At 37.8% G+C, this 23,414-nt stretch overlaps 1 protein-coding gene and 1 long non-coding RNA gene across 2 annotated transcripts; one reads left to right on the forward strand and one right to left on the reverse strand.

The window, feature by feature from the left end:
- Window positions 1–9,497: 9,497 nt before the first annotated feature.
- LOC143731411 (cystatin-B-like) lies at window positions 9,498–11,745 on the reverse strand. The gene is made up of 3 exons (XM_077222332.1): window positions 11,341–11,745; window positions 10,011–10,112; window positions 9,498–9,924 (listed from the first exon to the last, which is right to left on the reverse strand). The coding sequence occupies exons 1-3, from the start codon at window positions 11,416–11,418 to the stop codon at window positions 9,799–9,801; spliced, it is 306 nt and encodes a 101-aa protein (XP_077078447.1). The 5' UTR covers window positions 11,419–11,745; the 3' UTR covers window positions 9,498–9,798.
- A 218-nt stretch (window positions 11,746–11,963) lies between these two features.
- Window positions 11,964–22,962, forward strand: LOC143731418 (uncharacterized). The gene is made up of 3 exons (XR_013200759.1): window positions 11,964–13,613; window positions 22,695–22,817; window positions 22,887–22,962. It is a non-coding gene; the product is annotated as an uncharacterized LOC143731418 (long non-coding RNA).
- The last annotated feature ends 452 nt before the right edge of the window (window positions 22,963–23,414 follow it).

Below are 23,414 nucleotides of genomic sequence, written 5' to 3' on the forward strand. Positions count from 1 at the left end.
TTCCATTTCTGCTTGAGTCTTTAAAACGTCCTGTTGCCTTTCCAGATTACCAAAGGAAAACTCAGATTTTAGTGTTGGTAGTTTGCATGAGACTGGCTCCTGACTCATGCATATACTTGAGATATAATAATAAGATATAGATATTTATATACACTCACCTAAAGGATTATTAGGAACCCCTGTTCAATTTCTCATTAATGCAATTATCTAATCAACCAATCACATGGCATTTGCTTCAATGCATTTAGGGGTGTGGTCCTGGTCAAGACAATCTCCTGAACTCCAAACTGAATGTCAGAATGGGAAAGAAAGGTGATTTAAGCAATTTTGACCGTGGCATGGTTGTTGGTGCCAGACGGGCCGGTCTGAGTATTTCACAATCTGCTCAGTTACTGGGATTTTCACGCACAACCATTTCTATGGTTTACAAAGAATGGTGTGAAAGGGGAAAAACATCCAGTATGCGGCAGTCCTGTGGGCGAAAATGCCTTGTTGATGCTAGAGGTCAGAGGAGAATGGGCCGACTGATTCAAGCTGATAGAAGAGCAACATTGACTGAAATAACCACTCGTTACAACTGAGGTATGCAGCAAAGCATTTGTGAAGCCACAACACGCACAACCTTGAGGTGGATGGGCTACAACAGCAGAAGACCCCACCGGATACCACTCATCTCCACTACAAATAGGAAAAAGAGGCTACAATTTGCAAGAGCTCACCAAAATTGGACATTTGAAGACTGAAAAAATGTTGCCTGGTCTAATGAGTCTCGATTTCTGTTGAGACATTCAGATGATAGAGTCAGAATTTGGCGTAAACAGAATGAGAACATGGATCAATCATGCCTTGTTACCACTGTGCAGGCTGGTGGTGGTGGTGTAATGGTGTGGGGGATGTTTTCTTGGCAGACTTCAGGCCCCTTAGTGCCAATTGGGCATCGTTTCTGACCATGTCTATCCCTTTATGGCCACCATGTACCCATCCTCTGATGGCTACTTCCAGCAGGATAATGCACCATGTCACAAAGCTCGAATAATTTCAAATTGGTTTCTTGAACATGACAATGAGTTCGCTGTACTAAAATGGCCCCCACAGTCACTAGATCTCAACCCAATAGAGCATCTTTGGGATGTGGTGGAACGGGAGCTTCGTGCCCTGGATGTGCATCCCACAAATCTCCATCAACTGCAAGATGCTATCCTATCAATATGGGCCAACATTTCTAAAGAATGCTTTCAGCACCTTGTTGAATCAATGCCACGTAGAATTAAGGCAGTTCTGAAGGTGAAAGGGGGTCAAACACAGTATTAGTATGGTGTTCCTAATAATCCTTTAGGTGAGTGTATTTCAAGTATATACTGGATATCACAGTCCACTGACACACAATGAAAGCCAGAGCTTCCCACAACCTCGAGACTATGACGCTGGTACTAGTACATGTATAGCCTTTCAGATCATCTATAGAGAAAGAACAACATATCAGGTTTGTCCACTAACTTGTTTCAAAAATAATTTCATTACCCCATACACATATTTCTTATATAACATGTTAACTAGACCTATATAAGGGATAATCCACAGCAAATGTAGTAAAAAAAATTAATGCATGAGGTGGAGGCAACCCAGATAGCAAGAGCTTTTTTAGTCATTTGCCAGCATTGACAAATGTGACATAATGCATTGCAGTGGTCAATGCAATGGTGATGTTACATGCATGCATCCTCTCAGTGTTTACATGCTTTGGACTCTGTTTATCATGATGCATTGATTGAGGTTCATAACACATTTTAAACCCCAATCCAATCCACTTTATTTATATAGCACAATTTAAACAAACAACAAGGTTTCCAAAGTGCTTTACAGAAATAAAAACAAAATGTTCAGAATGATCATCATTATGTTCATCATGTTCATCATTATGTTCATAATAATATAAATAAAATAAAAAAACTCAAATAACATTAACAATGACAGCAACAACGAAGACCACAGCAGCTCATGGTGAATCAAAAGCCAGGGAATAAAAATATCTTTTTAAACGCGCTTTAAAGGTGTGGAGGGTGGGCGCAACTTTAATGTGTGGGGGTAAGTCATTCCACAGTTTGGGGGCAATTACTGAAAAAGAGCTGTCACCTCTGGTCTTCAGCCTGGTCCTGGGCACGTTCAGCCGCAGCTGATCACCAGACCTCAGTGACCTTAACGGGGTGTAAGTGTGCAGGAGCTCAGAGATGTACTGATGTGCCAACCCATTAAATGACTTAAAAACGAACATTAAAATCTTAAAATGTATTCTAAAATGTACAGGGAGCCAGCGGAGCAAGGCCAAAATTGGGGTAGGCCTAATGTGTTCGTGTTTCTGGGTTCCATTTAAAAGACAAGCAGCTGCATTTTGGACTAACTGTAGGCGTGAAAGGGAGGTTTGGTTCACGCCAATGTAAAGTGCATTAGTCCAAACGGGTCGAGATAAAAGCATGAATCACGTGCTCAAAAACATCAAAAGATAAAACGGGTGTAATTTTAGATAAAAGCCTCAAATGGTTAAAACTGGATTTAACAACCGTGTTTATCTGCTTGTCAAGTTTAAAATCACTATCAATTTTGATGCCTAAATTGGTGACTACTGGCTTTACGTATTGCTGCAAGAAACCAAGGTTTACGGGAGTGGAATCACAAACCCGACTGGGTCCAAACACAATGACCTCAGTTTTTTCTTCGTTTAAATTAAAAAAATTAAAAGACACCCAGGCTTTAATATCCTTAAGACATTCAAGTAAAGGAGTCTGGGAACTATTTGCATTTTTTCTCAGGGGTAAATAAATTTGCGAATCATCTGCACAAAAATGGTAGGAAATACCATGTTTTTTAAAAATGTTTCAGAGAGGAAGAAGGTACAAGGAGAACAGCAGTGGTCCAAGAACTGAGCCTTGAGGAACTCCACAGAGAATGGGGGCGGTAGATGATGTAGAGTCACCAGGTTTTACAGAAAAACATCGGTCAGATAAATACAATCTGAACCACTTCAGGGCAGTGTCTCGGATGCCTACACAGTGCTCTAGGCGAGAGATGAGAATGGCGTGATTAATAATGTCGAAAGCAGCAGTGAGGTCTAAAAGCACAAGAATAGCAGAGTCCCCACGGTCTGTAAAAAACTCTTAAAAGTACAGTCTTGGTACTATGAAAAGCTTTAAAACCAGATTGAAAAATTTCTAAAATACCATTTATATCTAAAAAAGATTGTAGTTGTGCAAAAACTGTTTTTTCTAAGATTTTAGAAATAAAAGGAAGCTTTGATATCGGTCTGTAGTCAGCTAAAATCGTAGTGTCCAACTGTTGCTTTTTAATTAGAGGTACAACAGTTGCTTCTTTGCAATAAGCTGGGACAGTTCCTGAAGTCAGACTGCTGTTAATAATCTTTTGCACACTTGGCCCTATAGTGGTCCAGACCTCCTTAAAAATGCGAGGGGGGTCAGGCTGAGGGTTTGAGCTGTGAAATTATTTTATTGAGGCAAGGAAGCGACATAGGCTCAAACTGATCAAATACTGTAAAACAGGTCAACATTTCAGAAGGGTCGGATACAGGTGGGTAGATATGAGCTCTAATGGAGGGGATCTTGTCTAAAAAATAGTATAAAAAAATCTCACAGACTTCAGAAGAAGCTTCCAAATTGAAGGATTGGGGTGAATTTAAAATTGAACCGATGCTTTTAAAAAGGACACGTGGTTTGTTTAAATTTTGGAAAAAAAATTATTTTAGATATCTAGTTTTTTCAGCTTTAACTATTTTTTGATACATTCTCCAGCTTTCCTTTAACATTTCATAAGAGAGATTAAGCTTGTCTTTCTTCCACCGGCGCTCTGCTCTCCTGCACTCTCTCCTCGCTGCACGGGTAGTGTCATTAAACCATGGCTCAGATTTAGGTCTGGGGCGCAAAACTTTTAGTGGAGAAACAATGTCAAGAATGCTGGCACATGTGGAGAGAAAGGAAGAAGTTAATTTCTCTGTGTCAGCTAAGAGACCAGTCTCAGACTGACATGACATTTGAAAAGCACAAGAAAACTGAGCAGCAGTGGTCGGCTTAATCACACGTGTAAGGGCAGTTGGTTTAGATTTAAGACAGGACAAGGTAAAATCAAATAAAACCGGCATGTGATCGGAAAATACAGCATCCTGTGTCTGGATATTTAAAATGGGCAAACCATAAGATAACACAAGATCTAACGTGTGCCCCTGCTCCTGTGTGGGTCCACTGACATATTTTAAAAAAAGTTAAAAGCATCAATCAAAAAATCTTTGGTAAGTGGTTTAGAAGGACAACAGACATGTACGTTAAAATCACCAACAATTAAAACTCTGTCATAGTCTATCATGATACTGGCCAAGGCAAGAAGTCAGAGAACTCTTTTATAAGTTTGTTGTATTTCGGCGGGTGATATATCACCACACACAGTACGGGATCTGATCAAACCCCTCACTCATCATTGCGAGTTGTATGCTTGTGTTGGATGCTCTGTAAAATATATCTAAAATATATTATATATCTGTAAAAAATGTGTAGGTAGTTAGTTATAGCCTTCGGTCTCATGATATTTTCTTGTTCCAGTGGTGTGGACTGAACTGGGAAAACAGGCATTTAAATGTGCAGCTCCTTCTGCCTGGAATAATCTGCTAAATAAGTTGAATCTCAGGGAGTTGGTTTCATTGGACATTTTTAAAGTGATTTAAAAAAAACTTGGAGACAGAAACATCTGTTTGTGTGCTTTGCCTGACTTATGTATTGATTTACCCATTTTATTTCTTAAACTTGCCTGTGTGTTTTCTGTATGGATGTATGTTACTTGTTAAACTCACATGAGTTGTGTGCTGATAATCTTGCTGTCTAATAGCTGTCTTGTATGCCAGCGGGAGTGCCCGCGTGAGCAACTGGAGGGCACTCTCTCCTTGTGTTATGTTTTCACCATGGACTCATTAAGTTTAATTATGTTTCAGTTGTATTTGATTACCGGATATTGAGTTCCTTATTTAAGCCTGAGTGATCCCTGTGTCTGGCACGAAGTCTTGTTACATTGTAAGCGTACATCTCTGAGCATTATCCTTGACCCTTGCCTGTCTTCTGGACTGTTTATGAACCTGTGCTGCCTGCCTCTACCTAAGGCTGTTATCACCACAAGTTACTGGTTTCCCCTTGTTTAACTGTATGCCTGGGTTTAGGTCTGCTTATGTTTAAGTTGATATAAAATGCTGCACATGGATCCGACCGCCTCTGTCCGTGCGTTACAGAAGACTTCACCTCCACAGGATCCAGCAGACTTTCAGCCTTTATCCACTGTGGTCAAGACCCAAGCTTCGATGCTAGCCTCTCATCATTTACAGCTGACGAGACTAACATCTCTCCTCGAGGCACTAGCAAGCTCTATGCAATCGTTGTCTCCGCAGAGCTCAAGCACAGCTAATTATCCTTGACCCTTGCCTGTCTTCTGGACTGTTTATGAACCTGTGCTGCCTGCCTCTACCTAAGGCTGTTATCACCACAAGTTACTGGTTTCCCCTTGTTTAACTGTATGCCTGGGTTTAGGTCTGCTTATGTTTAAGTTGATATAAAATGCTGCACATGGATCCGACCGCCTCTGTCCGTGCGTTACAGAAGACTTCACCTCCACAGGATCCAGCAGACTTTCAGCCTTTATCCACTGTGGTCAAGACCCAAGCTTCGATGCTAGCCTCTCATCATTTACAGCTGACGAGACTAACATCTCTCCTCGAGGCACTAGCAAGCTCTATGCAATCGTTGTCTCCGCAGAGCTCAAGCACAGCTAATCAAACCCAAGCTCCCGCTGCACCTGTTCCACCTCAACCCAGTGTGAGTACTGCACTTAGCTATCCCAGTCTGTCACTTCCTAAAAAGTTCAATGGCTCACCTGTGGCGTGTGAAGGATTTCTTCAGCATTGCAGCTTGTATATGAATCATCAGCCCAAGTTTTACACCTCGGATGACGACCGCGTTTCTTTTATCTGCTCACAGTTCACTGGAAAGGCTCTGGAGTAGGCAGGTGCGTTCTGGGAACAAGGTCGGGTGTCGTTCCCTTCTTATGACGTGTTTATCGCCCTATTCAGAGAGGCCTTTGAACTCCCCGCAGGAGAGGAGGATCCTGAGGAACTGCTCTTGTCCCTGCATCGGGGAGGTTCGTATGCAGCGGATTTCTCTCACTCATTCCGAATGCCGCTAAAGCCCCATCTCGCCAAACTGTTCGATCCTCCCTTGATGACCGTCAGAGGGGCTTGCAAATATACCGTTTCTGCCAAACCCACTCATCGTGTCGGACCCCTCGAGCCTGTATTCCGCACTGGTCCTGTTGAACTTGCTAATCCAGAGACAGCGGAGGTTTCGCCGGCCGAACTGGAGTTTGAGCGCGTGCCAGCCGACTCGAAAGAATCAAGTATTGAGTCGAGTGCATCAAGGGGGTTAAGCGAGTCAAGTGAACCAAATCCCGAGTCAAGTGAACCGAATCCCGAGTCAAGTCCTGAGTCAAGTGAATCTAGCCCTAAATCAAGATGATCAAGTCTTGAATCGAGGGAATCCAGTGAAGAAAGTGAGTCAAGTTCGGCTGAATCTATGGAGTCAGGTCCAGTTAAGCGAAACGAGTCTGTTCCCCTGGATCCAGAGTTACCAGTTCCAACAGCGCGCCGCCGCAGTAGGAGAAGGACTCGCTCGGCTCGTCAGGTTCCGGTGAGCGTACCCAGACTCCTCGCCCTGCCGGCCCCGCCTCTGCGCCTCGCACTGCCGGCCCCGCCACTGCGCCTAGTCTTGCCTGCGCCCTTCCAGCTCCAGGAGGCTTCTCTTGAACCCGTTTACAGCCCGGAGGTTACGCCCGTGGATTTCCCCAAGTATTTTTTTGGGGGGGGGGGGGGCAGTAGGTACCCTGAGAGGGCCATGGAGGTGGCGGTGACATGGACCTTGTCTGTGCTATCTCCTCTTGAGCCTCCCATGCCTCTAGTCCCGTCTGGTCCTGTGCTTCTCATGCCACTGGTCACGTCCAGTCCTGAGTCTGCTCTGCCCTTGTCTCCGTCTAAGTGTGCTCCGTCCTGGTACCCTTCCAAGTGTGTTCAACCCTGGTCTCCTGTCAAGTGTTCTCCACCCTGGTTGCGTGCTTCCCCATGGTCTCTTGCCCTGCTCTGGTCTCCAGGCCCCAGGTCTCTCCATGGGCCTAGCCTCCAGCCTCTCCACGGGTGTCTGGAAGCCGCTCCTTTGAGGAGGGGCTATGTCATGTATGCCAGCTGGAGTGTCCGCGTGAGCCACTGGAGGGCACTCTCTCCTTGTTTAATTATGTTTCAGTTGTGTTTGATTCCCGGTTATTGAGTTCCTTATTTAAGCCTGAGTGATGCCTGTGTCTGGCGCGAAGTCTTGTTACATTGTAAGCGTACATATCTGAGCATTATCCTCTGTTTTAGTATTCCGTGTTTCCCTGGAATCTTGACCCTTGCCTGTCTTCTGGACTGTTTATGGACCTGTGCTGCCTGCCTCAACCTAAGCCTGTTATCACCACGAGTTACTGGATTGCCCCTTGTTTAACTGTATGCCTGGGTTTAGGTCTGCTTATGTTTAAGTTGAAATAAAATGCTGCACATGGATCCGACCGCCTCTGTCCATGCGTTACAATAGCGGTCATTCCAGTAATTTTTTACCCTTTTGTAACTTTGAAAAATGTTGTTATGGAGTTATTGGTATAATAATGGAGTATTGGTATAAAAAGTTATAGAAGATTTTCACAAAATGGGTAAAACTCACACACTCTATTAATTATAATAACCGGGTTAGGCTTATACTACACAAAAATGAACAGGATGGAAATAAACACCAAAAATATAAAACTTAAAAAAACGTATTTTTCAACTCTAACTTTGTAAAGAAAGTTTTGTACAGATCATATACATGAGGACTTGGACTTATCATTCTTTGAAAACTATTACAGAACAATGTTATATTTCCTAACACTCATAATTAATGCATTATTTTAAATAGTTTTTTGAGTGTGATTAATCATTATTTTCTTTTAGACACATGGCAGCTCATGTTCCTTTTTGTTTTATGCTTAATATGCATTTTATGGTTTCAAGCTGTGTGCCAGGTTTTTTTTTTGCCATCTAGTATTTTCTCTCAGAATTTGTGCAACTATAACACAAATATCTTTATGCAAAGGTTTTAAAAATATTAATTATCTGAGACTTTCAAGAAATCACTTCGGGTTAAGGTTAGGGTTAACATATCTTATCAAAACATTTCTTAGTCCCAAAATACCAGAAATAACCAGATATTTAAGGACAAATCGAAAGGGAACGTAGTGTAAATAAATGAAATCCTTTTGGCTTTATAAAAATGATAACATAAAAATAGTAAAACATGTGAAAATGTAGATGTGGTGTAATGTGACGTGTGACTAAGCGAGGCGAGGTAATACTTCACGTGAGATTAATCATGTTTCTTTCAGACACAGCTCCCGTGACAATGTTCCTGTTGCTTTAATGCTTAAAAAGCATTTTATAGTTTCTATAACTGAATGCAAACTTAACATAGATAGATAGAATGATAGAACGAGATAGATAGATATATAGATAGAAAGAATGATAGATAGAACGAAAATGATGTCCTCCATTATAATTTATGCAGCTGTATTGCAGAGTTTTTAATTGTGATTATTATTTGAGACTTAATATTCTAGCTGATATTTCAGGAATAGACACACAAAACTGTCTGTTTGCTTTGAAGACTCAAAGATTAAATAAATCTATTAATTACAAATGAACCAAGTCTGATTTTCTAGCTTCCCCAAATATATATAGACACTGTGATCAAAAGTTAAGAGCTTTTTATATAGCGAACAGTTTGCATGTAATGCATCACTGAATTTGACTGAGGATCAGAAACAGGATATGAGAAATAGAGACTCAAAATCTCCTCAGTTTGAAACAGAATCTTTTTTTTTTCTTTTGTCTGAACTGGTTAATGGTTGAGATTTTCAGGAGGTTGATAACTAGTTTGCACTGCAATATCAACATCTAAAGAAACATGAACTGGTTTTAGTGGGCATCTGGCTTGAATGTTGGCATGTTGTAGTTCATTTGCAAGTGCAACTGTTCAGATTTAGTCATGATGATTAACTACATTTCGTTCAAATTCTCATCTTATCTTGAAACAAACAGTTATTATATTTAACTGCAACAGCTCACCAGTTATTTTGTTGCATACACGTTCAGATCTTAGAAGAGATAACGGTTTCACACGTTTTATCAGAATACACTGTAAAAGTCATAGCCTATACACTAAATTTGTAAGAATTTCTCTTCATATGACATTCAAAATGTGTTTATGTACCCAGGGAAGTTTATTAATAGTAATTTATATGTCTGAGTTTAGTAATAACAGCTAATGTAGTTGTACTGTATGCTGGTGATGGTATTATTACTGGCACATTCTTTTGGAGGGTGTAAATGAAACAAAGACTTGAAATTGAACAAATGAAATTTATTTCCCTTTATTTTAGAAGCAGCATCTTTAAAAAAAACAGATCTGTATAATTTGTGCAATTCTTTCACCTCAATACAACTTTTGTAAAAGTGGAAAAAGATCCTATAAAACTAATCTACATACAATAGGCACAGTATTGGGTTCATTTTAATGATGCACGTACGAATACAACTTTTGTAACAGCATTAGTTGAGTAGATCACATATTTTAACCTATTCCGTATGCAGTGTGTGTGTGAGAGGGAATGAGACACTGATTGAGAAGATGCACTACGTGTTTAAAAGTATTCAATGGCATCCTGCTGAGATTTTGAGGTCTGAATGCCGTGCAGTTGTAGTTTTTCTCCAGCGTGAGGCAGTGCTCTGTGAACCCTCAGATGAACGAAGTCTCCCCCTACATCCACCTGAAGAGGATAGGACACTTTAAATACACTTTCAGCAAGTATCATTAACACAATATGCAGGTTGTGACATGGTACAACAAGTTTACCTTGATAAAATAGTTGGTCCCAGCCACAATCTGTGCGGTGTAAGATACGGCAGTGAAAACGGTAAAAGTCTTTCCAGTCTTCTTTTCTGCAGCAGGCTTGACCTGAAGCAAATTATGCAGAATTCATATTTATGGCAAATGTGGTTAATCTAAATCGGGTCCAAAAATTTGCTTAATTATTTTATAAAAAAAATAAAAAAAAAATCTTGTTTTTTTTCTCTCTCTTTTGATCCAGATATGCTTGTTATATTCACCCTTGTATTATTATATATTCTTATGCTACATTTATTTAAAAATAAACCAAAAAATCAAAGTATAGTAAAAACCAACTGAAAAAGCCTAACACAAAGAGTGTATAAATTGCTGTGACACACCCATCTCAAAACAATGGATTATTAGTTTAATTGTGTTTGGTTGTGAATATAGAGATTCTCATGAGTCTAGACACATAAAGTAATGCATACATTTTTGTAAACTTCGAAGGGATGACAGTACAAAGTGCAAATAGTGCATTTTTATAAAAATATTTAAAAAAAGATCCCTTTTGATCCAGACATGCTATTGACATTCACTCTTACATTATTATATATTCTTATGCCAATATATATATATATATATATATATATATATATATATATATATATATATACACACACACACACATATACACACACACATTCTCAATTATTAAACTCAATTTTGCCTAAACCTGATATACAATGACAATAGTGCAAAGTTAACAAATGAATTTTACTTTGTCACAGTGTAGATTCCTTTGGGTGTGTCACTGATGAATTACCGTGACACACCCATCTCAAATCAACACCTACCGAAGATTAGTGATTCATTTAGGTGCTGAATCAGTATTTATTGTGTTTGGGAGGGAATATAGAGATTCTCATGAGTCCAGACACTATAAGTATATAAAGAAATACATTCATTTTTGTTAACTTTGCACTATTGGCACTGTATATCAGGTTTAGGCAAAATTGAGTTTAATAATTGTCTCTTTGAAGACTAGCTATTAAATTAAACCATTCTTCCATAATACACCACACAATGCAAGTTAATATAATATAATATAATGAAACATATAAATTAAATATTAAGGTGGTTGACTGTTTAAAGTTGTATATTACTATTATTATTATTTTTTTTTATTTACATATAGCACAATAACATACAAACTTCTGAATACTATTAAATAGCTAATACTAACTAAAAAATAAACATCAAGTGCACTCCCACATCAGCTGACTTACACCATCAAAACAAAAGTAAAAGCTCCAGTTTTACACCATCAAAACAAAAGTAAAAGCTCCAGTTTTACCTCATCACAGATCTTCTGCACCTCTGGAGTGGCTTTCTTCACCTCGGAAGGCCCTCCAACAACCGTTTTGGTGGCCATTGCAATAATGTGTCGTTGATCGGCGTCGAGATGTAAAAAAGGTGCTAAACAGTATAAAATCACTGACACTGCAACAGTATTTATGCTGCTTAGATCATATGACTATGAGGCATCACCAGAATATACCACGTGTTCAGAATAGGCAGGGGAGGATAAAAATAACTATTTTATAAAATGAGGCTAAAACCGTAAAATGATACATAACTATATCACATATAAAGCTAATATGGTTAGTTTTTAAAGTTAAATAGATTTATGAAATATAACATTGGATCTCTAATGTTTCTTTTTAGTTTAATCTGAGGCAGGACGAGTTCAAAAATGAGCAGAAAAAACAATTTGGGGCGGGACTTAGTAGCCCGGGCGTTCGCTCTGATTGGTCAAGTCCAATGGTATTTACAACTTTTACCATTATAATTACACAATGTAAAATTTCCCGTTTGACATGCTAATAAAATTCCTTAGCGCCATTATTAAAGAGTAAAATATTGCCCAGACCAGTGCAGAAGAACAAATATAAGCGACAGTCACGTGGTAAGTGTTGCAATTCTCAGCGCTTTTCAGAATGGACGAGTAGTAGGCTATGAAGCTGCAGACTCGGAGACCCATAGATATCATGATGTCTATGCGGAGACCTGCATCTACAGTCCCCCTGCACCCAGAGTCCCGCATTCTCAGACCCCTCATTTTTCGAGACAGCGCCTCCTATCAAATTGTATCGGATAAACATGTGAAGAAAATCTGAAGAACTTAAGGCAAAACGTGAGTAGGCTACCTTCAATTTTATTTAGCGAATCGTAGTAGCCTACTCGTTTGATTTATATTTTAATAAAACTAATTTAACTCAATCGATACAACATATGAATAGTCCATTTAATATTTGTAAAGATAGTTTGTAACAAGATTTGAGCCGTTAATGTATGTTTTTTCGCCCTCTTCCCCCCCCCCCAAATATTTTGATAGCTAACGTTAGCCTTTAACCTTGGACTTTTTGTATATGTCACAAATGCTGCAGTGATTTTCACTGCCCATTTTGTGCCCCCATATATTTCAAACCCACAAAGTGGTCCAAAGTTCAAAAACATCTCAAGGGACACTTCAACAGAGCAGTGCAACATGAAGGTAACATTAGCAAACATCTTTTTCCTTTTTTTTTTTCCCTTTCTTTTTGAAACATCATAAGACCTATACTGTTGTAGGCTATTCCAGGGTACACCATACATCGATGGAGTCGCCCCTGCCGAACCCAGCAACATATCATTTTATGATTATGCAAAGCGACTTATAACTTAGTTTTTTAATGCAATTGAAGACGAAAAGTAAAGTCACGAACACAGTTTTTTCTTCCTTTTTTCTTTACAGCAAGATGATGTTTAGGTGATCATTAAATAAAGTAGGCCTACAGAATTGTTTATTTTTGGTGTTTTGTCTATTTTGATTTGTTTTGCTTCGCATTCAAAATATCAAAAAACAGATTTTGTAATGTTAGCATGGTAATGTTAATTAGACCATTATAGGTTGAACTGAAATAAAAATTGGAATTTGAATAAGCAGGAGCCGCTGTCTCGAAAAACGAGGGGTCTGAGAATGCGGGACTCTCGGTGGGGGACTGTAGATGCAGGCTCCGAGTCTGCAGCTCCATAATATTGGAGTGGACCGACCACAGTCTGAGTATGATTAGGCTACTACATAAGGATTTGTCTTTATTGCATTTAAAGGACTGGTTTTGAACAAGTTCCATGGTTATATCATATATTGCTCATTGAATTATTAGGTTTAAACGATTATAGTGAAACATCTCCAGTAAATCATAAACGCCCATATATATAAAAAGGATCAATAGAGCAAGCGGCTTTTGAGCAACTGAGCGCCACCTGGAGGAAAACATGCACTCAGATCCGTGCGTGTATCGTCTCAGTCATACGACGATACATGGTCAATCCATAGACTGTAAGGGTCAAACCAATACACTGCTGTAGACCAGGCTTTTTAGATTTAATTCTATCTGTACATACGAGCACGTATCGATCTTCTCTTAGATAAGATAGACATGAATGCAGTAATGCGCGTGAGTTCAGGTGTGCGCGCTCTCGTGGCGCTCCTGCTTCTGTCTGTCTCAGCAGATCAGTGTGAAAACGGAGCTGATAACTGCGATAAATGGACTAAAACATCCAACAACCAACCTCTAAATACAGGTAAAGTATTGAGTTTTCTATGTATCTGAGTTAATAATCACTGGCTTATATCAGAAACAAAATCATTTTGTGATAGGCTAACATAACATCATGCACAGTAAATCATGTGAGTTTGCACGTAGGGTCAGTGACTCATGGGTCAACAAAAGTTAAATGTTGCATCATGTGATGAATAACATGTCTGATCTATGCTACTACATTAGAAAAAAGTCATACCTTGGTAAATCATAACTGTGACAATAAATTATGGCATAAAAAGTAGTGATAAAGAAGTCAATTGACTTTCCAATTATTTGTATCTCATAACTTTTTAAATGTCGTAATTATAGTTTACCAATGCATGATTTTTTATAAAGGGCTTCCATAGGTAGGCTATCTTTATAAGGTCAGGGTGATTATATCATTTTAGATTAAATATACATAATTCCAGATATTTGCATATTAAAGTTCATGCACTTCATGTAGGCCTGCAAGAGGGATATATAATACAAATGCCCTCAAGTTTATACAAACACTTTAAACTGGTGTTTCAGCAGGTACATATTGATGGCAATATGAAAGTAATAACACGGCAATTAAAATAAATGCAGATGTTATATTTAACGTACATGTTTCATTATCATGAACAATGTCTAAAAATAATATAGTCCTAAAATGTTCTTTATTACGATCCAGACGTGTTCTTGGCAGGTTTGTGATAACTGTTCTATTAATATGCTACGTTTATTTTTGGTGTAAACAAATTAGTAGTAAAAACCAACTGCCATCCAAGATATCCATGTATTTCTTTCCTCAGTGGAAGAGAAATTAAGTTTGAGGAAAACATTTCTGGATTTTTCTTCGAATAATGAACTTCAATGAGGGAGGCGTACAAGATGGCGCCCTGAACACATACGTTTGTGAGCTCGGCAATCCCAAACTGTTTTATAGTAATTATAACGAACTTTAGAGTTTTTTTTGTTGAGAATTTCCGTTAATTAATGTTTTGAATTCTTGGAACAACAATAATGGGAGGATCTGATAAGAGGAAAGATGCGAAGAAGTCAGGGAAAACAGTGCCGGACACTCCTGCTAGATCTGCTAGAACAGGTGACGATAAACAAGCAGTTTGTCCTGCATTCGGGGTATTGAAGGACAGTTTGCATGATTATTGTGAACAAAATGATGAGTCTGAAATTATGCTGGCGGAGGAGGTGATTCCGCCGCTTCCCGACACTCCGTGCAGTTCTCCGGCCGTTAAACTTCGAAGAACTGATAACGTAAATACGGCAATTATTTCCACACAGCTCTCTGAGCTCTCTCAGTTGGTGAAAAATAGATCAGACGGTTTGGAAAAGTTGATTGGCGAAAACTCGCGGGTGATTAAAGACATGAAGGAAGAGATCTGTAGGAATACGGAACGAATCTCTGGAATGATGGAAACCATTGAGTTTGTTTGCAGCGAGGTTAAAAGTTTGAAAAAAAGAGTTGATTTTATTGACTCGCGCGCAAAGAAAGAAGAAAATAACCCCACTGAGCGAGAAAATCGCCTGGCTCATCTAGAAGCCTACACACGCAGATCCAACCTGAGAATCCAAGGAATTCCAGAGAAAGAAAGAGAAAACGTCCGTCATGAGGTTATCAACGTGTGCCAACGTCTTCTACCACAATTTAAAGATACATTTCCTGAAGTTGTTGATGTGGCGCACCGACTTGGCCGTGTTAATTCAAATAATAAAGCTCGTGGAATTATCTTCCAATTCACCTCGCGTTTTTACCGAGATGCTGTCTGGCGTGCCGCCAAGGACGCAGAGTTTCTGATTGAGAACCGACTGAAAATCACGGAAGATCTGTCACCGGCCGATAGAGCGAGGAGGATTACGCTTTGGCCCATAGTTGAAAAGGCCCGTAAAGAGAACAAAATAGCTTTTTTCGTCGGCGGACGAGCATTTGTGGATGGTACGGAAATATTTCCTCCTGCTTAAAAGATAACGGATTTGAATTCCGCATTGACTGATGCTATGCTGACTTGACCTGAACATCCACTTTGAGCCAAAATGCCGTTACCCACTTTGACTGTGGTGCGTTTTTTTTATTTATTTTTTATTTATTTTTTTACATCCACTTAAAAGAAATAGGATTATTTCAGACTTTCTTCGATCTAAGTAATAATGTGAATTACTTCAACCCTTAAAATGGGAATTATAGTTGTTGTTCCTCAATTGTACATATTTTCTAGATAGATTAATGAAGGGATTGTTGAGCTCATTCCTTGCTTGTTCTGACCGGTTAGGTTCTGTCTCGGTGACTTAGTCCTTATACTTGTTCTTAGAACTAATTCTTTCTTCTATTATTGTTCTTTTCTTCTTCTCTTTATTCCTCTATGTCCTTATCTGTTATTTCTTTAAACTGTAGAGGGCTACGAAACATTCTTAAGCGTAAAGCAGTCTTTCTGTATCTTAAAAGTTTCAACAAAGATTTTTGTTTTTTACAAGAATCTCATTCAACTTCACAAGATGTCAATTTATGGAGATCACAATGGGGGTTGGAAATGTGGATGTCTCATGGAAATGAGTATTCTGCTGGAGTTTGTATTTTAAAAAATAATTTTGGTGGAAAGATTCTGGCTACTGATTGTGACATCAATGGTCACTACGTTATACTTGCTTTTCAGTTCGCAAATATGACTTGTATTACTGCTAATATTTATGGATATAATTCACCAAAAGATAATACGATAATAAAAAGATAATTTTTTTTAATAAATTAGAAATGCGTATTTGTCATATGTTATCTAAATTTCCAAATTCTTCCTTAATTTTCGGTGGTGACTTTAATGTTGTTTTGAATTGTACCTTGGATAGATGGCCCCCCCAATCTACTAAAACTAATTCTGAGTATTTATTATCCTTTATGCAAAAATTTTCTGTTGTTGATGTGTGGCGAGAAACCCATCCCTTGCAAAAAGTTTTCACATGGAACAATAATTCCCTTTCTAGACAATCCCGACTTGATTTTTGGTTGACATCAGCAGAGTTGTCAAATATAAAGACTGATATACTTCCCTCACTATTGTCTGACCACAAGGCCATTTCTATTTGTATTCCATTTGTATCTGCTCCCTCACTAAGTAAAAGATCCTCATATTGGAAACTTAACACCTCAATTCTTCAACACAACGAAGTTCTCACTAGGATTAATAACTTAATTTCCTTTTATTGGCTTAAAGCTAACAAAGAGAATATTTTTTGCATTAATTGGGAACTTCTTAAATACGAAATTGGGAAGTACTGTCGGAAATACAGTAGTTCGTTAGCAAAATCAAGAAAAAGTAATGAAAACCAGATTATTGCTAGAATTTCGACATTATCATGTAAAAATGTAGATGATCTTACAGACTCAGAAAAAATTGAGCTTAATTTAGAGGCTATATATAGACGGAAGGCTGAAGGCGCCTTCATCAGATCTCGACGGAATTGGCTAGAGGAAGGTGAGCAGAGTTCTGCCTATTTTTTTAGGTTAGAAAAGCAGCGAGTTAAAAATTGTATTCAGCAACTAAGTATTGATGGGAATGTAACTGCTGACTTTAAGATGATTGCAGACTTTTGTGCTAAATTTTATAATGATTTATATTCTTCTAAATTCTGCCAGCAGTCCACCACGGAATTTTTTGAGTCCATATCTCACATAAAACAAATTAATAATGAAGATTGTAGTCTGTGTGATGCACCCATTAGACTTTCAGAAATTCTTGATTCTATAAATAATTTAAAAAGTAATAAATCCCGAGGGACTGATGGACTATCTGCAGAGCTTTATAAAGCATTTAGTCAAAAATTAGCACCTTTTTTACATAAAATGTTTTTAGAGAGTATTGTGAAAACCAAGCTTCCTCCCTCTTTATGTCAAGGGCTAATAACTTTGATTCCTAAGCCCAATAGAGATCCCCTTCTATTAGAAAATTGGCGCCCGATTTCTTTATTGAATACCGATTATAAAATTATTGCCTTAGTTTTAGCTAAGAGGCTAAAACTTATTCTTAATAATATAATAGATGAGTGCCAATCAGGTTTAATGCATCAAAGACATATTTCTAATAATATACGCTTGATTTTTGACTTGTTGGATTATTCAGACCTTATCTCTACTGATAGTTTTATCCTCTTTCTTGACTATTATAAAGCATTTGATTGCTTAGAACACGAATTCATGTTACAAGCCCTGCACAGATTGGGTTTCGGTAATTTTTTTTTGCAAATGTATTAAAATGCTTTACTGTAATGGTAATAGCTCTATCCGACTCAATAATGGCACCTCTCCTAGGTTTTTTTTAAAGCGTGGTGTAAGACAAGGTTGTCTTACACCATTTCCCCATATCTTTTTCTAATAGCTACACAATTTTTAAATTTACATATTAAAGAGAGCCCTGTGAAGGGAATTTCTATTGCTGGTACGGAATTGTTTATTAGCCAACTGGCAGATGATACAGCATTGTTTCTAAGAGATGTCTCTCAGATCCCAATTGCTTTAACCTCTCTTCAATCTTTCTCTAATGCATCTGGCCTTTTGCTTAATGTTAATAAATGCGAATTACTCCCGATTAAAAAATGTGCTGCAACCTCTGTCTCAAACATTCCCATCAAAGAAAGTGTCACCTATTTAGGAATAAAAATAATAAAAGATACTAAACTAAGATGTCAGATGAATTTTAGTTCAGTTGTGGAGAAAACACACAAAAAATGTAACTTTTGGTTGTTAAGAGATCTATCTTTAAAAGGCAGAACTCTGCTTACTAAAGCAGAAGGGATTTCCCGCTTATCCTATGCTGCTCAGTCTTTAATTGTGGATAAATCTACTTGCAAGTTGATTGATGTAATGTTGCTCAAATTTCTTTGGAAAAATAAAACTCATTATATTAGAAAATCAGTTATTTTGAATTCTTATAATAAAGGTGGCTTAAATTTCATTGATTTTGATTCTCTTAACAATACCTTAAAAATTAATTGGCTTAAACGTTTCCTTCACAATCAATCTTCTATTTGGAGTATAATCCCAAGATATATCTTTTCTCAATTAGGAGGTATACATTTTCTTTTAATGTGCAATTATTCAGTTAGTAAACTTCCTGTCAAACTTTCCAATTATCATCAGCAGATGCTTATGGCTTGGAGACTTTCCAAAACTTAATTTCTCTTAAAGAAAGACATGGATATCTTGGATGGCATTGGGGTGAGTAAATTATTTGGAAATATTTATTTTGAGGTGAACTAATCCTTTAAGGCTGTTTCCCACAGTGAGTATATTGGTTTAGTTTGATGAATTCAATGGATTCAAGTCACTGAATCAGCATTTCTTGTGGGTGGAAATCCAGATTCCCATGAGTTTACACACATTTTTTGATAACTCTGTACAGTTTAATGTACATACCATCTCATACAGGCAAAATAAGGAATTTAAGAATTGGCTCTTTGAAGACTATAGGGAGAGTCACTAAAATATTGATTTAAATATAATAAATATAAAGTAGGGCTGGGTGATTTGGCCAAAAAAAAAAAAAAAAATTTTTTTATATCAGTCGATGTCGATAAATATCAGGATAAATGTCAAATCTTTATTTCTTTCCAGTTTAAAGGGAGATTTTTGCTCCTAAGTGAAAGTTGTAGAAACCAGTGTTAATTGTGGTTTTAAACTACTCTTTATTGTCAGAAGATAGCATGACAAACACTTGCCAAACAGGTGAACATTTCACAAATCTGAGGTAGAACATTCAAACATGTCATTTTTCCTTAACATAATAAATATCTGAATAGAACAATATATTTCTTAGTTTCTACATGTGCTAATGGGGGATATTGTTCAAGTCTTGAAACAGGTTTTTGTTGCCTGACTTTGATGGCCCGTATCTTCACCACAGTTTGCAGTGCAGGCTGCAATATTAATATTACATGTTTTGTCTCGAAACGCATATTTGACAGTGAGTTGACTGTAAATCTGCATCCTAACTCAAGCTAATACTACTTATTGTTAAATTTATGTTCAATAACAAAAACAGTAACATCTGTTAAAAAAAATGTAACGACCACATTTTTATTTGGTAAAATGTAATATTCTGACTGTTTGAGTTTTATTAAAATTAACCATTGGTCATCCAGTATCATGCATATAGATCATGATAACCACAGATAAAACCAGGCATAGCCTATAGCACCTCACATCATGGCAAAATGTAACTTTATGGTTTCTATGGTATTTGTATGAAAAACAGTAGCGTAAATACATTATTAAATACTGTAATTATATTCCATTAGTCATTTAATACATTGTCTACATTAATAATATAGGCTAATACAATTCAATATGTATATCCCACACTTCATGGTGCAGTTAATATTACTAGGCTAACGTTACAGTAAATCCATGGTAAATGGATTTAGTATCAATTCAGATTCTGACTATCGTTGCGCACAGTGTTTCTCCTGTTCTCCTGTCAGCGCTGTTTCATCTGCCTTTAAACTGGTTTAAACTGGACATTTGTGTTCTTTGCTAATTTGAGCCGAGCGGATAAATGGTCCGTGTGGCGCGCGGTTCAAATGAGTTTAGTTCCACTTTTGGCGCATAAACATTATCGAACATTTATTGAACTCTTGATATCGTTTTATCGAGAAAAATGATATCGCGATAATCATCTGTTACACCCCCGTCTAGAGGAAGAGGCGCAACATGAAAGAGTCAGAGAATTACAAGATTTGGAACAAAAAAAAGTTATTCATTTTCTTAATATGGGACTTGTGGTTCAGGAGCTGACCCAGCCAAAATAACAAACAAAACAACCTTGTCTTTAACCTCCTTACTAAACCCTAACCCAAAAGAAAAGAAAACGAATATACAATCTGTAAAGCTAACTCCCTAACAGAGTTCAAACAGTTTACAATAAAAAAAAGAATGGCGTCAAGCTCCCTACTTTCCCAAAAATCAATGTGTACAATATATTTACAATCAGGCAAACAAAACCGAAAAGGGCAGTCCAAATCGGTGTCGGTAAGCAGGCAAAGGGTCAAATATACCAATGGGGATATTTAGATAAAAGACAGTTCACAATTCAAACAAACAAACAGTACTCACAGTCTCAAATACTCTTAACACTCAAATACTCTTAACACTCAAATACTCTTAACACTCAAATACTCTTAACACTCAAATACTCTTAACACTCAAATACTCTTAACACTCAAATACTCTTAACACTCAAATACTCTTAACACTCAAATACTCACAAAAACCCAATCTGCCTCTCTAGGAAATGATGATGTGTCTTTTAAAACACTCTGCACCAATCAGGATAGAGGATCAATCACCATGCAGAAACCAATCAGATGGTGTTCCAATCATCCTGTAGGAACCAATCAGATGATGTTCCTAGACAAGCAAACAGAGAAATAACAAAATGCAACCCATAGGGTCGTAACATTATCGTTATCGTTTTATCGCCTAGCCCTAATATAAAGTAAACAAACTAAATTTTAAAATGAACATTTATATAGATGGCCCAACCATTTTACTAGCATTGCCATATACATATCCTTTCTCTTTAAAGGGTAACTAAACCCCGTGGTCAGAGCCTGACTCCACCCACTGGCAATATTTGAAAAATGCTGGAAAAGTGGGCAGAGCCTAAATAACTATAAATGCTATGCTAAATAGATGCTAAAATACTCTATCCTGATCATTTTCAATACTCGCAATTCCAACTCCTGACTCGCTACAGTGGTTTTGACGAAACAAGATGGTTTTATACTGCCAAGGGTGTGGTGAGCTGGAGCCTGCTAACGTCACGAACCACCCCAAACATCCAATAGGAAAATTCAACTGCAGTAGCCACCGTTCAACCTGAAGAGGGCAGCACTCAGACGTTTTTACACCATATATTGTAGAATTAAAACACTTTATACCCAAATGTCAAAAAAGTTACTCAAATCAATGAACAGCACTAATAAAGCCCCATTCTTACAGATCATTAACTAAAAAAAAGTTGGTTTAGGGTTTAGTTACCCTTTAATGGTTTAAATTAGCTGAATTTACATTTTTCTAGGAATTATTTGACATTTACACCCACGATGGCCTGAATGACAACCATCATAGAATCAAGTTTAGGACCTAAATAAAGTGCTCCCATAAAGTATTTAGATAAAACACTGCCTTTTAAAAGCTTCGGGTTCAGCAAGAGATTTTGTTTTAATCATTTTTAAAGAAATTAATACCTTTAAGAAAGCATTAAATTGATCAAAAGTGACAAAGAGATTTATAATGTTTAAAAGATTTCCATTTCAAATAAATGCTGTTCTTTGTAACTTTATATTCATCAATGAATTAATTCAGTTTCCCGAAACATATCAAGCAGCACAACTGTTTTTAACACTGATAATAATAATAATCAGAAATGTTTCTTGAGCAGCAAGTCATCATATTAGAATGATTTCTGAAGGATCATGTGACTCTGAAGACTGGAGTAGGCCTAATGATGCTGAAAATTCAGCTTTGATCACAGGAATAAATTAAATTGAAAATATATTGCAATAGTATTTCATATTGCTGTTTTTACAGTGTTTTTGATCAAATAAATGCAGGTTTGGTGAGCAGAAGAGGCTTCTTTCAAATAAAATAAAAAAACCTATAATCTTACCAATCCCCCAAAAAAAATTATGTTTGAAATAAAGCAATAGATATAGTTTTGGCACGTCACTTGAACCTTCTTTGGAGCTGCTGTAGTTCATATATCTGGAGTTATCCATAACCAAAATATCAGATATCCAGTGATGTGTGTAATGACTGTATCATATACAATAGATCACATAGGGGTGGTGATGGCGCAGTGGATAAGACACATGCCTTTGGTGTGAGAGACCTGGGTTCGAATCCACTGTGAGACACCGATCTGTCCCTGAGCAAGAGACTTAACCCCTAGTTGCTCCAGAGGCGTGCGACCTCTGACATATAGCAATTGTAAGTCGCTTTGGATAAAAGCGTCAGCTAAATGAATAAATGTAAATGTAAATATGAATTCTCAGCAGCAGATTGTCGATACTCACCCGTCGTGTGTTTCAGATGGTGTGGTGACGTACGAGCAGCTGAAGCTCATGATGTCCACTCGAAGCGTCCAGCTCGTCGATGTTCGTGAACCGGATGAGCTGGAAGCAGGATTTATTCCAGGAGCAACCAACATTCCTTGTAAGTCACACAGTTCAGCTCTACACACACACACACACACTAAGAGTGACAGTACTTTTGTTGATGTAGTGGGAGAGGTGGAGCAGGCCCTCAGACTGAGCCCGGATCAGTTTAGAGAGCGATACGGCGTCACAAAGCCTCACAGTAGGGATGGGCGGATCGATCCTTAAGTATCGATATTTTCGATACTGCTTTTGTATCAAAAGGATCGATCCTCAAAAACAAGTATCGATACTATCTGTTTGTTTATTTTTTTATTACGTTTATTTTTTTTAATTTTTAAAATTAGTAGTACACCCTATTGCATATAAATACACTTAAAGCATAACGTCAATGGGAACTATATCTTCTTCCGCTGTATCACCGCGTTCGCTCACGTTACGTCTCCTTCCGCTGTATCACCGCGCGCGCACACTCTCACTCTCACTACCAGTCCAGCAGGAGCACATCAGCACACTCAGTCAGCGCAGAGTCCCGCAGACAGGTTTAAAAAGGTGTTCGAGTGCATGACTGCGATGAGTGAAAGAAAAAGAAGCGTAATTTGGAGTTATTTCACTGAAGCCTCGTGTGACATTTGTAAAAAAAACATACGCCACT

The sequence above is a fragment of the Siphateles boraxobius genome, unplaced genomic scaffold (assembly GCF_051911475.1).
Source record: "Siphateles boraxobius isolate OS27281-9 unplaced genomic scaffold, OSU_SipBor_1 120, whole genome shotgun sequence".
In the NCBI taxonomy this organism is placed as follows: Eukaryota; Metazoa; Chordata; class Actinopteri; order Cypriniformes; family Leuciscidae; genus Siphateles; species Siphateles boraxobius.

Coding starts and splice junctions, on each gene's coding strand:
- LOC143731411 (XM_077222332.1), bottom strand. CDS start 11,418: ATGGCCACCAAAACGGTTGTTGGAGGGCCTTCCGAGGTGAAGAAAGCC. Junction 10,113..11,340: donor TGCAGAAGATCTGTGATGAG/GTAAAACTGGAG, acceptor AATTTGCTTCAG/GTCAAGCCTGCTGCAGAAAA. Junction 9,925..10,010: donor GGACCAACTATTTTATCAAG/GTAAACTTGTTG, acceptor TATCCTCTTCAG/GTGGATGTAGGGGGAGACTT.